Below are 14,559 nucleotides of genomic sequence, written 5' to 3'. Positions count from 1 at the left end.
ATGATGGCCATTCTGACTGGTGTGAGATGACACCTCATTGTAGTTTTGATTTGCATTTCTCTAATAATTAGTGATGTTGAGCAGCTTTTCATGTGCTTCTTGGCCATCTGTATGCCTTCTTTGGAGAAATGTCTAGGTCTTCTGCCCATTTTTGGATTGGGTTGTTTGTTTTTTTAATACTGAGCTGCATGAGCTGTTATATTTTGGGGATTAATCCTTTGTCTATTGATTCGTTTGCAAATATTTTCTCCCATTCTGAGGGTTGTCTTTTGGTCTTGTTTATGGTTTCCTTTGCTGTGCAAAAGCTTTGAAGTTTCATTAGGTTCCATTTGTTTATTTTTGTTTTTATTTCCATTTCTCTAGGAGGTGGGTCAAAAAGGATCTTACTGTGATTTATGTCCTAGAGTGTTCTGCCTATGTTTTCCTCTAAGAGTTTGATAGTTTCTGGCCTTACATTTAGGTCTTTAATCCATTTTGAGCTTATTTTTGTATATGGTGTTAGGGAGTGATCTAATCTCATACTTTTACATGTGCCTGTCCAGTTTTCCCAGCACCACTTATTGAAGAGGCTGTCCTTTCTCCACTGTACATTCCTGCCTCCTTTATCAAAGATAAGGTGACCATATGTGTGTGGGTTTATCTCTGGGCTTTCTATCCTGTTCCATTGATCTATCTTTCTGTTTTTGTGCCAGTACCATACTGTCTTGATTACTGTAGCGTTGTAGTATAGTCTGAAGTCAGGGAGCCTGATTCCTCCAGCTCCGTTTTTCGTTCTCAAGATTGCTTTGGCTATTCGGGGTCTTTTGTGTTTCCATGCAAATTGTGAAATTTTTTGTTCTAGTTCTGTGAAAAATGCCAGTGGTAGTTTGATAGAGATTGCATTGAATCTGTAGATGGCTTTGGGTAGTAGAGTCATTTTCACAATGTTGATTCTTCCAATCCAAGAACATGGTATATCTCTCCATCTGTTTGTATCATCTTTAATTTCTTTCATCAGTGTCTTATAATTTTCTGCATACAGGTCTTTTGTCTCCTTAGGTAGGTATTCCTAGATATTTTATTCTTTTTGTTGCAATGGTAAATGGGAGTGTTTTCTTGATTTCACTTTCAGATTTTTCATCATTAGTGTATAGGAATGCCAGAGATTTCTATGCATTAATTTTGTATCCTGCTACTTTACCAAATTCATTGATTAGCTCTAGTAGTTTTCTGGTGACATCTTTAGGATTCTCTATGTATAGTATCATGTCATCTGCAAACAGTGACAGCTTTACTTCTTCTTTTCCGATTTGGATTCCTTTTATTTCCTTTTCTTCTCTGATTGCTGTGGCTAAAACTTCCAAAACTATGTTGAATAAGAGTGGTGAGAGTGGGCAACCTTGTCTTGTTCCTGATCTTAGTGGAAATGCTTTCAGTTTTTCACCATTGAGGACGATGTTGGCTGTGGGTTTGTCATATATGGCCTTTATTATGCTGAGGAAAGTTCCCTCTATGCCTACTTTCTGGAGGGTTTTTATCATAAATGGGTGTTGAATTTTGTCAAAAGCTTTCTCTGCATCTATTGACATGACCATATGGTTTTTCTCCTTCTGTTTGTTAATATGGTGTATCACATTGATTGATTTGCGTATATTGAAGAATCCTTGCATTCCTGGAATAAACCCCACTTGATCATGGTGTATGATCCTTTTAATGTGCTGTTGGATTCTGTTTGCTAGTATTTTGTTGAGGATATTTGTATCTATGTTCATCAGTGATATTGGCCTGTACTTTTCTTTCTTTGTGACATCCTTGTCTGGTTTTCATATCAGGGTGATGGTGGCCTCGTAGAATGCGTTTGGGAGTGTTCCACCCTCTGCCATATTTTGGAAGAGTTTGAGAAGGATAGGTGTTAGCTCTTCTCTAAATGTTTGATAGAATTCGCCTGTGAAGCCATCTGGTCCTGAGCTTTTGTTTGTTGGAAGTTTTTGTTGTTGTTGTTGTTTTTTGCAGTACGCGGGCCTCTCACTGCTGTGACCGCTCCTGTTGCGGAACACAGGCTCTGGATGCGCAGGCCCAGTGGCCATGGCTCACAGGCCCAGCCACTCCGCGGCACGTGGGATCCTCCCGGACTGGGGCATGAACCTGTGTCCCCTGCATCGGCAGGCGGACTCCCAACCACTGCGCCACCAGGGAAGCCCCTGTTGGAAGATTTTTAATCACAGTTTCAATTTCAGTGCTTGTGATTGGTCTGTTCATATTTTCTGTTTCTTCCTGATTCAGTCTTGGCAGGTTGTGCATTTCTAAGAATTTGTCCATTTCTTCCAGGTTGTCCATTTTATTGGCATAGAGTTGCTTGTAGTAATCTCTCATGATCTTTTGTATTTCTGCAGTGTCAGTTGTTACTTCTCTTTTTTCATTTCTAATTCTATTGATTTGAGTCTTCTCCCTTTTTTTCTTGATGAGTCTGGCTAATTGTTTATCAATTTTGTTTATCTTCTCAAAGAACCAGCTTTTAGTTTTATTGATCTTTGCTATCATTTCCTTCATTTCTTTTTCATTGATTTCTGATCTGATCTTTATGATTTCTTTCCTTCTGCTAACTTTGGGGTTTTATTGTTCTTTCTCTAATTGCTTTAGGTGCAAGGTTAGGTTGTTTATTCGAGATGTTTCCTGTTTCTTAAGGTAGGATTGTATTGCTATAAACTTCCCTCTTAGAACTGCTTTTGCTGCATCCCATAGGTTTTGGGTCTTTGTGTCTCCATTGTCCTTTGTTTCTAGGTATTTTTTGATTTCCTCTTTGATTTCTTCAGTGATCACTTCGTTATTAAGTAGTGTATTGTTTAGCCTCCATGTGTTTGTATTTTTTACAGATCTTTTCCTGTAATTGATATCTAGTCTCATAGCATTGTGGTCGGAAAAGATACTTGATACAATTTCAGTTTTCTTAAATTTACCAAGGCTTGGTTTGTGACCCAAGATATGATCTATCCTGGAGAATGTTCCATGAGCACTTGAGAAAAATGTGTATTCTGTTGTTTTTGGATGGAATGTCCTATAAATATCAATTAAGTCCATCTTGTTTAATGTATCATTTAAAGCTTGTGTTTCCTTATTTATTTTCATTTTGGATGATCTGTCAATGGGTGAAAGTGGGGTGTTAAAGTCCCCCCCTAATATGAATGTGTTACTGTCGATTTCCCCTTTTATGGCTGTTAGTATTTGCCTTATGTATTGAGGTGCTCCTATGTTGGGTGCATAAATATTTACAATTGTTATATCTTCTTCTTGGATCGATCCGTTGATCATTATGTAGTGTCCTTCTTTGTCTCTTCTAATAGTCTTTATTTTAAAGTCCATTTTGTCTGATATGAGAATTGCTACTCCAGCTTTCTTTTGGTTTCCATTTGCATGGAATATTTTTCCATCCCCTCACTTTCAGTCTGTATGTGTCTCTAGGTCTGAAGTGGGTCTCTTATAGACAGCATTTATATGGGTCTTGTTTTTGTATCCATTCAGCCAGTCTGTGTCTTTTGGTGGGAGCATTTAATCCATTTACATTTAAGGTCATTATAGATATGTATGTTCCTATACCCATTTTCTTAATTGTTTTGGGTTTGTTATTATAGGTCTTTTCCTTTTGTGTTTCTTGCCTAGAGAAGATCCTTTAGCATTTGTTGTAAAGCTGGTTTGGTAGTGCTGAACTCTCTCAGCTTTTGCTTGTCTGTAAAGGTTTTAATTTCTCCATCAAACCTGAATGAGATCCTTGCTGGGTAGAGTAATCTTGGTTGTAGGTTTTTCTCCTTCAACACTTTAAATATGTCCTGCCAGTCCCTTCTGGCTTGCAGAGTTTCTGCTGAAAGATCAGCTGTTAACCTTATGGGGATTCCCTTGTTTGTTATTTTTCCCTTGCTGCTTTTAATATGTTTTCTTTGTATTTAATTTTTGACAGTTTGATTAATATGTGTCTTGGTGTGTTTCTGCTTGGATTTATCCTGTATGGGACTCTGTGTGCTTCCTGGACTTGATTAACTATTTCCTTTCCCATATTAGGGAAGTTTTCAACTATAATCTCTTCAAATATTTTCTCAGTGCCTTTCTTTTTCTCTTCTTCTTCTGGAACCCCTATAATTCAAATGTTGGTACGTTTAATGTTGTCCCAGAGGTCTCTGAGACTGTCCTCAGTTCTTTTCATTCTTTTTTCTGCTCTGCAGTAGTTATTTCCACTATTTCTTCCAGGTCACTTATCCGTTCTTCTGTCTCAATTATTCTGCTATTGATCCCTTCTAGAGTATTTTTAATTTCATTTATTGTGTTGTTCATCGTTGCTTGTTTCATCTTTAGTTCTTCTAGGTCATTGTTAAATGTTTCTTGTGTTTTCTCTATTCTATTTCCAAGATTTTGGATCATCTTTACTGTCATTATTCTGAATTGTTTTTCAGGTAGACTGCCTATTTCCTCTTCATTTGTTAGGTCTGGTGGGGTTTTATCTTGCTCCTTCATCTGCAGTGTGTTTTTCTGTCTTCTCATTTTGCTTATCTTACTGTGTTTGGGATCTCCTTTTTGCAGGCTGCAGGTTCGTAGTTCCCGTTGTTTTTGGTGTCTGTCCCCAGTGGGTAAAGTTGGTTGGTGGGTTGTGAAGGCTTCCTGGTGGAGGGGACTAGTGCCTGTGTTCTGATGGATGAGGCTGGATCTTGTCTTTCTGGTGGGCAGGTCCATGTCTGGTGGTGTGTTTTGGGGTGTCTGTGGCTTTATTATGATTTTAGGCAGCCTCTCTGCTAATGGGTGGGGTTGTGTTCCTGTCTTGCTAGTTGTTTGGCATAGGGTGTGCAGCACTGTAGCTTGCTGGTCGTTGAGTGAAGCTGGGTGTTGGTGTTGAGATGGATATCTCTGGGAGATTTTCGCCGTTTGATATTACGTGGAGCTGGGAGGTTTCTTGTGGACCAGTGTCCTGAAGTTGGTTCTCCCACCTCAGAGGCACAGCACTGACTCCTGGCTGCAGCACCAAGAGCCTTTCATCCACACGGCTCAGAATAAAAGGGAGAAAAAGTAGAAAAAAAGAAAGAAAGAGGATAAAAGAAAATAAAGTAAGGTAAAATAAAATAAAATTATTAAAATAAAAAAATTATTATTAAGAAAAAAATTTTTTTTAAAATTTTAAATAAAAGGACGGATAGAACCCTAGGACAAATGGTGAAAGCAAAGATATACAGACAAAATCTCACACAGAAGCATACACATACACACTCACAAAAAGAGGAAAAGGGGAAAAACTAATAAAATCTTGCTCTCAAAGTCCACCTCCTCAATTTGGGATGATTCGTTGTCTATTCAGGTCTTCCACAGATGCAGGGTACATCAAGTTGATGGTGGAGATTTAATCCACTGCTCCTGAGGCTGCTGGGAGAGCTTTCCCTTTTTCTTCTTTGTTCGCACAGCTCCTGGGGTTCAGCTTTGGATTTGGCCCCGCCTCTGCATTTAGGTCGCTGGAGGGCGTCTGTTCTTCGCTCAGACAGGACGGGGTTAAAGGAGCCGCTGATTTGGGGGCTCTGGCTCACTCAAGCTGGGGGGAGGGAGGGGTACAGAGTGCGGGGCGAGCCTGCGGCGGCAGAGGCTGGCATGACTTTGCACCAGCCTGAGGCGTGCCGTGTGTTCTCCCGGGGAAGTTGTCCCTAGATCCTGGGACCCTGGCAGTGGCGGGCTGCACAGGCTCCCCGGAAGGGAGGTGTGGAGAGTGACCTGTGCTTGCACACAGGCTTCTTGGTGGCGGCAGCAGCAGCCTTAGTGTCTCATGCCTGTCTCTGGGGTCCGCGCTGTTAGCCCTGGCTAACGCCTGTCTCTGGAGCTCCTTTAAGTAGCGCTCTTAATCCTATCTCCTCGAGCACTGGGACCCAAAGAGGAAAGAAAAAGTCTCTTGCCTCTTCAGCAGCTCCAGACTTTTTCCTGGACTCCCTCCCGGCTAGCCGTGGTGCACTAACCCCCTGCAGGCTGTGTTCACACCGCCAACCCCATCCCGGCGCTCCCACCGCAGCCCGAGCCTCAACCCCCAGCCCCGCCTGCCCCGGCGGGTGAGCAGGCAAGCCTCTCAGCCTGGTGAGTGCCGGTTGGCCCTGATCCTCTGTGCGGGAATCTCTCCGCTTTGCCCTCCGCATCCCTGTTACTGCGCTCTCCTCCGCGGCTCCGAAGCTTCCCCCCTCCGCCACCCGCAGTCTCCGCCCTCGAAGGGGCTCCTAGTGTGTGGAAACCTTTCCTCCTTCACGGCTCCCTCCCACTGGTGCAGGTCCCGTCCCTATTCTTTTGTCTCTGTTTATTCTTTATTCTTTTGCCCAGCCCAGGTACATGGGGAGTTTCTTGCCTTTTGGGAGGTCTGAGGTCTTCTGCCAGCATTCAATAGGTGTTCTGTAGGGGTTGTTCCACCTGTAGATGTATTTCTGATGTATCTGTGGGGAGGAAGGTAATCTCCGCGTCTTACTCTTCCGCCATCTTCCCCTAGATCCGTGGCTCCATCTTTAATTCATTAGTCTAGGTCATCGCCAGGTGCAGTTCTGACTTCCTGCTCAGAGCACCTCTGTCCTACGGGGAGGAATTGCTGCCTCCTGTGTCTGCACGCCGGGAGAATCCTGTGTCTGTGTCATTCCTGCTGCTTCTCTCGTCGATCGGTCTCTCCACATGTGTGCTTCCACTGACTGCACTGATTTCTGACACACCCTCCAAATAACATCAGTTCTGATCCAGATTAATCGTGGTTGCTGTGGTCACGTTACTCCCCTTTGTACCTTTGTTTGTACCCTGCAGGTGTTCTCTTGGCCAGTCAGTGTGTCCTAGCCTCCCCCCGCTGACCCATCTGGCTCTCTTCGCTGGCTTTCCCTTAGGTCGGGATGCCAGGGCCAGGGATTCCTCCTCTGGCCTTAGAAAAGCCCAGAGACAGTGATTCAAGCTGTCTTTTTCTGTAAAAGGTCAGATGGTGAATATAGATATTTTTGGCTTTGGGGTTTTATGGTCTTTATTGAAACCACTTCACTCTGCTTTCTAGCTCATTGTGGATAATACATAGAGGAACACATGTTGCTGCATTTGCCTGTTTAAAAAGAGAGCCCTTGGGCCAGATCTGGCCTGCGATTTGCTGTCCTCTGCCCTGGAGAAGTCCTTCCTCCCTGCCATCGGCCAGCACTAGGCCTCTCAGGGACTGGGAGGTCCCAGGGTCTGGTGATGGTTGTTATGGTCACTGCATTTCCCATCTGCTTCTGTCTTTTTTTTTTTTTTTTTTTTTTGGCCATGCCACGTGGCTTGCAGGATCTTAGTTCCCTGACCAGGGACTGAACCCCGGCCCCAGCAGTGAAAGCGCAGAGTCCTAACCACTGGACCGCCAGGGAATCCCCATCTGGTTCTGTCCTACGACACTGTCCTCTGAATGTATTTCCCTTTGAATCTTTGGGGGCACCTCTTACTCACCTATCAGTGTTTCTGGTTCTACTCCGAGCTTCTCAGATCTGTTCTCACTACCTGGCCTGCCTTGGTCCTGCCCTAGACCAGTGCTGCTGGTCCTGCCCTTCGTAACCCAGCCTTTGAGCTGTGAGATCCACACAAAATGTTCATCTGCCCGGCCGCTCCCTTGCCTGAGCCCCCTTCCTCTGCCCCACCAGAGACCCGCACCATGACCTGCCACGGCCCCGGCAATGGAGTCACCTGCCTCCTTACCTGCACTTTCCTTCACACCTTGACTCCTGCCACACTCCTGCCACTCCCACCTGGTCGTCCTCCCTAACCTGTTCACCAGGACTCAGCTCCTGTGTCAGTTGTCCCAGAAATCCTCCCCTGAATCCTCTCTTGTCCCCACTGCCGCCTGTGGTTGGGCACGTGGCATGCTCTTCCCTGGAGGTGCCTGTAATGCGCTTGATCGGGTGGAGGAGAAAGCCCCGGCTCGGCAGTGGAGGCCCTGGCCCCTGTCCACTCCAATGATGCGGGGAGTGGAGGTCCAAGTCCAGGCAGCATCCTCTTCCCATGGTACCCCTCTCGCTCTGTCTCCTGACTTTTGTCTGCCTTACAAGTACTGTTTTCACACCACCTTTTCATGTCGATGTAGAATTTCTCCAAATGACATCTGTTTTAGTTTTTTCAGTATTAGTAAGTTTTCTTAACCTAATGCTTGGTGATCAGTTCTTTAATTAATTAATTAATTAATTTTTTTTATTTGGCTGCATCAGGTCTTAGTAGCGGCATGCAGTATCTTTCATTGTGGTGCACGGGCTTCTTTCTGTTTGTGGCACGTGGGCTTAGTAGTTGTGGCATGGCATGTGAGATCTTAGTTCCCTGACCAGGGCTTGAACCTGCGTCCCCTGCGTAGGAAGGTGGATTCTTAACTACTGGACCACCGGGGAAGTCCCTCCGTGTGGGGTGTGTGTGTGTGTATGTGTGTGTGTGTGTGTGTGTGTGTGTATATATATATATATATATATATATACACATTATTTATTTATTTATTTTTGGCTCTGTTGGGTCTTCATTTCTGTGCGAGGGCTTTTTCCAGTTGTGGCGAGCGGGGGCCACTCTTCATCGCGGTGTGCGGGCCTCTCACTGTCACGGCCTCTCGTTGTGAAGCACAGGCTCCAGATGCGCAGGCTCAGTAGTTGTGGCTCACGGGCCCAGTTGCTCCGCGGCATGTGGGATCCTCCCAGACCAGGGCTCGAACCCGTGTCCCCTGCATCGGCAGGCAGATTCTCAACCACTGCGCCACCAGGGGAGCCCTCCATGTGTTTTTTATTAAATTTATTTGTTTGAGTGGAGATACTACAAATGAATACATTTTACCTTTCCTTTTGGATTTGGAAGTCACTTATAGTGTTTTTAAATAACACAGGGTGGATATCTTTATTCATATAGCACTCTTCTTCAGATAAATTCACACAATTGTGGTAAAATTACACTAACGTTACTGCTAATTGTCTCATCGTGAACATCCCGTCACAGCACTGTCTGACAACCCTCCCGGAAGGTGCGTGTCCGGCCCTCTGTCCTGGGGGTCTGTGTGCCTCTCCCTGCATTTCCCATCTGGTTCTGTCCATGACAAAGGCAGAAAGGAGTACCTGACAGACGAGTGCATGTTGCTCTGGGCAAGTCCTGTTTCATGCGAGGCCCCACGTGCAGTGCCTGCTTTCTGCTGAGTTTATGACCCCACCGAGGTTCTCTCTGGCCAGTTAAATCCTTGTGCTTCTCACGAGTCTTTTTAAAGTATCTTTCCTGCTTAAAAGCCTTCTGCTTCAGGGGCCGCCCGTCCAGCCTGACATCTTGATGAGGAAGATACAACACAAAGAGAATGGTGGCTCCAACCTCTTCTAGTGCCATATCTGTGTAGTGATGTTGCTGCTCCTTCTAGGGACCCTGGGAAGTGGGCGCTCAGTTTCCATGCTTTGCAGCAGTCCCTCGGTCTGACCCACAAGTCTTTTGCTACTGGTGTGTGTGCGTGTGCACGTGCGCGTGGGTGCATGCGCGTGTGCTCTCAGTGTCCACGTGGCCATGAACGTAAGCCTCTCGATGGCTGTGGTGCTTTGTGGCAAGTTGGCAGCATTTTGTTCTTTGTCAGGCCGTCTCCACGGAGTCTGTGTTTCTGCTGGCTGTGCCCATCCTTAGCTCAGACTGTTGCTCACATCCCTAGTTGATTTGAAAATATCGACTCTGGTCCTGTCGAGTCCAGTGTGCTGTTGTTAATATCTGTCATCGTCACGAACACCCTCCCTCCCTCCAGGCTGACACGCAGAAACGAGTTTTAGCTGTTTGGCTCTTTCTCTGTCTTCCGCATTTCTCTTTTTTGTTGTTACATAGTCTGTTCTTTCTGAAAGTCATTCCACGAGAGCAGGTCTTTCATCTGCTTTGGCTGGTCTCGAAACACTCACTTCCAATGTGAAGGCCTCAGCAACACGAGAAGAGGAAGGGGGTAGGAAGCTACCTGGAGATCAGGCGGTGGGGGGGGTCATTCCTGGAGCCGTGCTCTAGCACGTTCTGTGCTTTCACCGCCACCAGGCTATGGGCAGAGTGGACCACCCAGGCTCCCGGTGTGGACGTGGTGCATCGTCTGCCCTGAGGTCCAGAGGCGTGTCGCAGGGTGGCCACACTGGGCTCTGTGGGACATCTAGAGTGGTTGTGTCTTTCCTGGGCATTTTTATCACCTCCCCCTGCTGGACAGCCTCCTAAACTCCCCTCCCCCACTGGAGGTATCATTCCCCTTCAGCCCTTTTTCCAACTTGGATGAAGGGTGGATGCATCAGCTGCCCTCAGTTCCACAGTTAGCTCTGCAGGGTCAGCCCCGCTGGCGCCATTCTCCCTTCTCTGCAGTGTCTTCTTTTTTTAAACTTTTTAAAAAAAATTTATTTATTTTTGGCTGCGTTGGGTCTTCGTTGCTGCGCTTGGGCTTTCTCTAGTTGCAGTGAGCCGGGGCTACTCTTCATTGCAGTACACAGGCTTCTCATTGCAGTGGCTTCTCTTGTTGCAGAGCATGGGTTCTAGGCACATGGGCTTCAGTAGTTGCAGCACACAGGCTCAGTAGTTGTGGCTTACAGGCTCTAGAGTGCAGGCTCAGTAGTTGTGGCACATGGGCTTAGTTGCTCTGTGGCATGTGGGATCTTCCCAGACCGGGGCTCGAACCCTTGTCCCCTGCATAGGCAGGCGGATTCTTAACCACTGTGCCACCAGGGAAGCCCCTCTGCAGTGTCTTCTGCCTGACCCACATGCCTTTGGTGTCCCGGTGTGGCCCCATGGGAAGTGCCTTCTTTCTGTTGAGCCGAGGGCTGCACCGAGGTCTCTCGCTGGTCCTGATCACCTTTCAGAGCTGGTGGCAGCCGGTTGACCATGTGAGGCCAGAGGCCTGCCCGCCTCTTGGTGCTGCACTGGTGGTCACACTGGGTTCCACGCTGTGCAGCTGTTTTGCAGCCCCTCCCCCAGCCCCGGCAACCACGGAGCCACAGATCTTTGTCTCTCCTGGACGCTTCATATCAGTGGAGTCATACAATGCGGGGCCTTTAGTGTCCGGTTTCTTTCTCTGAGCATGACGTTTTCCAGGTGCTTCCAGGTTGTACGGTGTGTTAGGCTTTTGTAGGGTCCGTTCATTCCTTTCTGTGGCTGAGTACTGTTCCATTGTCTGAAAGCCCACATTTGTTTATCGACTGCATAGTGGATCGTAAGTTTCCCGAGTAGCGGTCCCTGTAAGAGTCTGCTGAGACTGTCAGTCTTTCTCTCAGGAAAACCTTCGGGAATGGTTGGCGTGTGATCTTAGCAGAGCCCCAGGCTCCTCAGAGGCTATCCGAGGTTCAGAATCCTTGTTTTAGGTAATTCATTCAGAATGTTACTTTCTATTTATTAATATACTTTTCTTTTCCTTTCCTATTGTTGTAATCACACACAGCCAAATCTTTGAAAGGGGGTCTCTGGGGAGAGAACAGTTGTGAGAGGGACACATGGCAGTGGTCACTGCCCTGTGAGATGATCAGAAAGGGGCCAACTGGGCAGTAACCAGACTTACAAGGCACCGTCAGGCTTGGCTTCACACAATACACTGAAGGTAACAGTGGCTTGAGCACGTGAGGATTTCTTTCCTGGCGTCAGAGACGCCTGCAGGTAGGTGTCCAGGGCGGGCATCGGGGCCAAATCAGTCTGTTACAGAGCCTCTGGAGCCTCCCTCAGCACTTCTGCTCATACCTGGTGATGTGGTCTCCTCCAGCCACGAGCAGGCTATACATGGGCTGGCTTAACCCTGGGTGTTGCCTCCCAAATCACGCTGTGGTCTGCTGCTGACAAGCAAGGGGGCGTCCGGAGCACTCAAGCCACATTTCCTCTTCCTTCTGGCCCCAGGCCTGGGGCGAGTTGTCTGTCGTCCCAGGAGGCATGAGAGGTGGGCCTCCTTGGTTCCAGTGCTGCCAGCCCCTCGTTGAGCTTGGGTGGGTTCTGTGCACAGAGAAGGTGGTCCTGACCCTCCTCTGCCTCGCGGAAGCCGGCCATGCTGGACGTCCCGTTTTCCTCTCTGGGGAAATTGCTGTGCCTGTTACGACTAGTTTTCTAAACCACCCCCTTTTTCTCTTTTAACTTTTTATTTTGAAAATTGCAAAAACAGCACCATGTTGCCGTGTACTCTGCCCAGTATCCCCTGATGTTAACGCCCCATGGTCCATGGTGCAGTGGTCAAAGCCAAGAAGTGTCCCCCAGCACCCTGGTGTGCACAAGCTGGGCAAGCCCCGCACATCTGTGTTTTCTCCTTCTAAAGCCGCAACCTTTCCTCATTTTCAGTGTTCTCTCGCGGGCTGAAGAAGTCGTCCCAGGAGCTGTATGGCCTGATCTGCTATGGGGAGCTGCGCAAGAAGATCGGGGGCTGTGAGTACCCTTTTTCAGGGGTGGCCTCCTCCCGGCAGGGCCTGCCTGCTATCCTCTTACAGTTGGAGTTTTAGTACTGGGGGCTCTTCTGTTTTCTCTCCGACTTACATTTTGAAAACATTTTAACGCACAGAACGTTTTAATATACCGAAAAATCGAAGGAGAACGTAACAACCCCCACATACCATCATTTAGATTCATGGGTCCTGAACCTTGGCCTTGTTTGTGTTACTGTCTCTCCCGTTCCTGTCCCTCCTCCACACACTTGCATTTTTTCTTGCTCAGCTGTGTGACTGTAAGTTGCAGCCGTCTGAGCCCCCTCTAAACCCCTCAGCCATTGGCCCCGGTGAACAACGACATTCTCCTGCATGCCCAGCAAGCACATTTAAGATTTATCAAGTGGGTACCACAGCCTCACCTGGTATCCTGTCCAAACTCAGATCTCCCAGTGCGTCCCACCATGCCAGGCAGGGCATGCCTATTGGGAACAGTGCCCGCTCACAGCTGCTGTGTCTCTTGAGTCTTGACCTAGAACAGCCCCCACTTTCTGGCCTTTCCCGACCCTGGTACACTGAAGGGTCTGGGCCCCTCCCTTTGCCTTGCTCTGAGCATCTCCTTGTAACTAGATTCCTTTTAGATGCACAGGTGCTCTGGCCTCCGCATGTGACCACAGACAAGAGGCCTCAGCCTCGCCTCTCCAGCCCCCAGTTGTCTGCCTGTCACGTGGGTTGGAAGGGCACACACCCGCAGGGCCACTCTGAAGATTAAATGAGACACTATGAGATGATTGTAAGCTGTCACCTAACACGTCATAGCCGGGCAGGGGGGCGGGCAGGGTGGGCATTCCCTGGGTGACCCGCCCTTCCTGAAACAGGCAAGAAGTCCAGGAGCCTCTGAAGGAAGGGACAGGCGGCCTGGCTCCCCACCCCATGCTCCTGCAGGCTGACGACTTACTTAAACAAACCCCCGGCTCCTGCTTTGAGTGCTGTTGAGGGGGCTCTGGGGCCCCACCCCCTGGAATCCCTGCTTCCTTGTCCATCCTCCTCTCTGTCCTTGCCCTAAAATGCTCCTGGTCCTGGCAACATGCTGGGGCCCCGTCCTCCATCTCCCACATCCCAGCATCCCAGCCCGAGTGCTCCCCACAGGAGGCAGGCCTCATCCTCTTGTCAGCTTCCTGTTACCCTTGGGGTGTCACCTGGGTCCCCCGACCCAAGGGACCTCTGCACTTGGACTTCAACACGTCTTCCTGCCTGGCGTCCCCTCCAGCTCATCTGCTCCTGCTGGTGACACCTGGTTGGTCCCTCTTGGTCCAGCAGCACTCAAGTGCACGTGTACACACATATGCACACACACACACACACATACACACACACGCACGCACATCCCCGTGAGGCCCCACCTGGGCTTGGGGCTCCCAAAGCTGCTTCACAGCACTCCACCCTGGTGGGGCCCTCATTCTGAGCCCCCACTGCACCCACCCACTGATCCACCTGCTGGGACACTATTGTGTCCTTTGGTGAAGGTTTGTGGGGGAAGGAGCTCGCTGGGATGGGCAGTTGTCCACGTGCCCTGCACACAGTGGTAGCCTTTTCTGGGCTACTGGGAACACGTGTCTGAGCTCCAGTGGTCAGAGCGTGCTCTTTGTTAACATACTTTTTGTAACTGAGGTCTCCAGACATCCAATTCTTAAGACATAGACTGAGTCTCTGCTGGGTTCCTGGTCCTTTGACACACCTCACCTTGTGTCACAGCAGCTGCGTGAACTGGGCGGCGTTCCCCCTTGAAAAGGGCCTGAGGACCCTCAGTTTCGATGGAAACGGATGACCATTCAAGCCTCCTGGGCTATTGAGTGACAAGTCACACTTTGCCCCAGGCCTGGTGCCATGCGGGTATCAGGACAGGCCGGGGAAGACCTTGGCTGTCTGCAGTCCTCACCAGTTGGTTGAAATGGCTTCTCTTCAAAGGGAGGTTGCTTGCATGGTGCTCCCATCTGGTGACTTGAACCCCGAAGTTGTGGTGGTCCCACCCTCCGGGCCTTCTGTCTGTCACTCTGTCCCTCCAGGCTGCCGGATGCAGGACCTGTGGGCCCTTCCCTCCCCTTTGGTCTCAGCTCACAGGTCCATGAACGTCCCCGACAGGCTGGCTCTAGTGTCACATGCTCACACATAGCCCCAGCGGTCACTTACGCTGACTGTGCTTGTGTGGTCCATGCTGTTGGAAGGC

At 48.4% G+C, this 14,559-nt stretch overlaps 1 protein-coding gene across 4 annotated transcripts in view; it reads left to right on the top strand.

Moving 5' to 3' along the window:
- Positions 1 to 14,559, top strand: part of CRAMP1 (cramped chromatin regulator homolog 1) — a 67,959-nt gene that overhangs the window by 20,491 nt on the left and 32,909 nt on the right. For all 4 annotated transcript variants that reach the window (XM_030872162.2, XM_030872161.2, XM_030872159.2 and 1 more), the window contains one exon: positions 12,253 to 12,336. In XM_030872162.2, the coding sequence (XP_030728022.1) occupies positions 12,253 to 12,336 (84 nt within the window). The remainder of the gene's footprint in view (positions 1 to 12,252; positions 12,337 to 14,559) is intronic.

The sequence above is a fragment of the Globicephala melas genome, chromosome 15 (genome assembly GCF_963455315.2).
Source record: "Globicephala melas chromosome 15, mGloMel1.2, whole genome shotgun sequence".
Taxonomy (NCBI): domain Eukaryota; kingdom Metazoa; phylum Chordata; class Mammalia; order Artiodactyla; family Delphinidae; genus Globicephala; species Globicephala melas.
The sequence above is the reverse complement of the archived record's forward strand: the minus strand, read 5'-3'. Positions and strand labels throughout refer to the sequence as shown.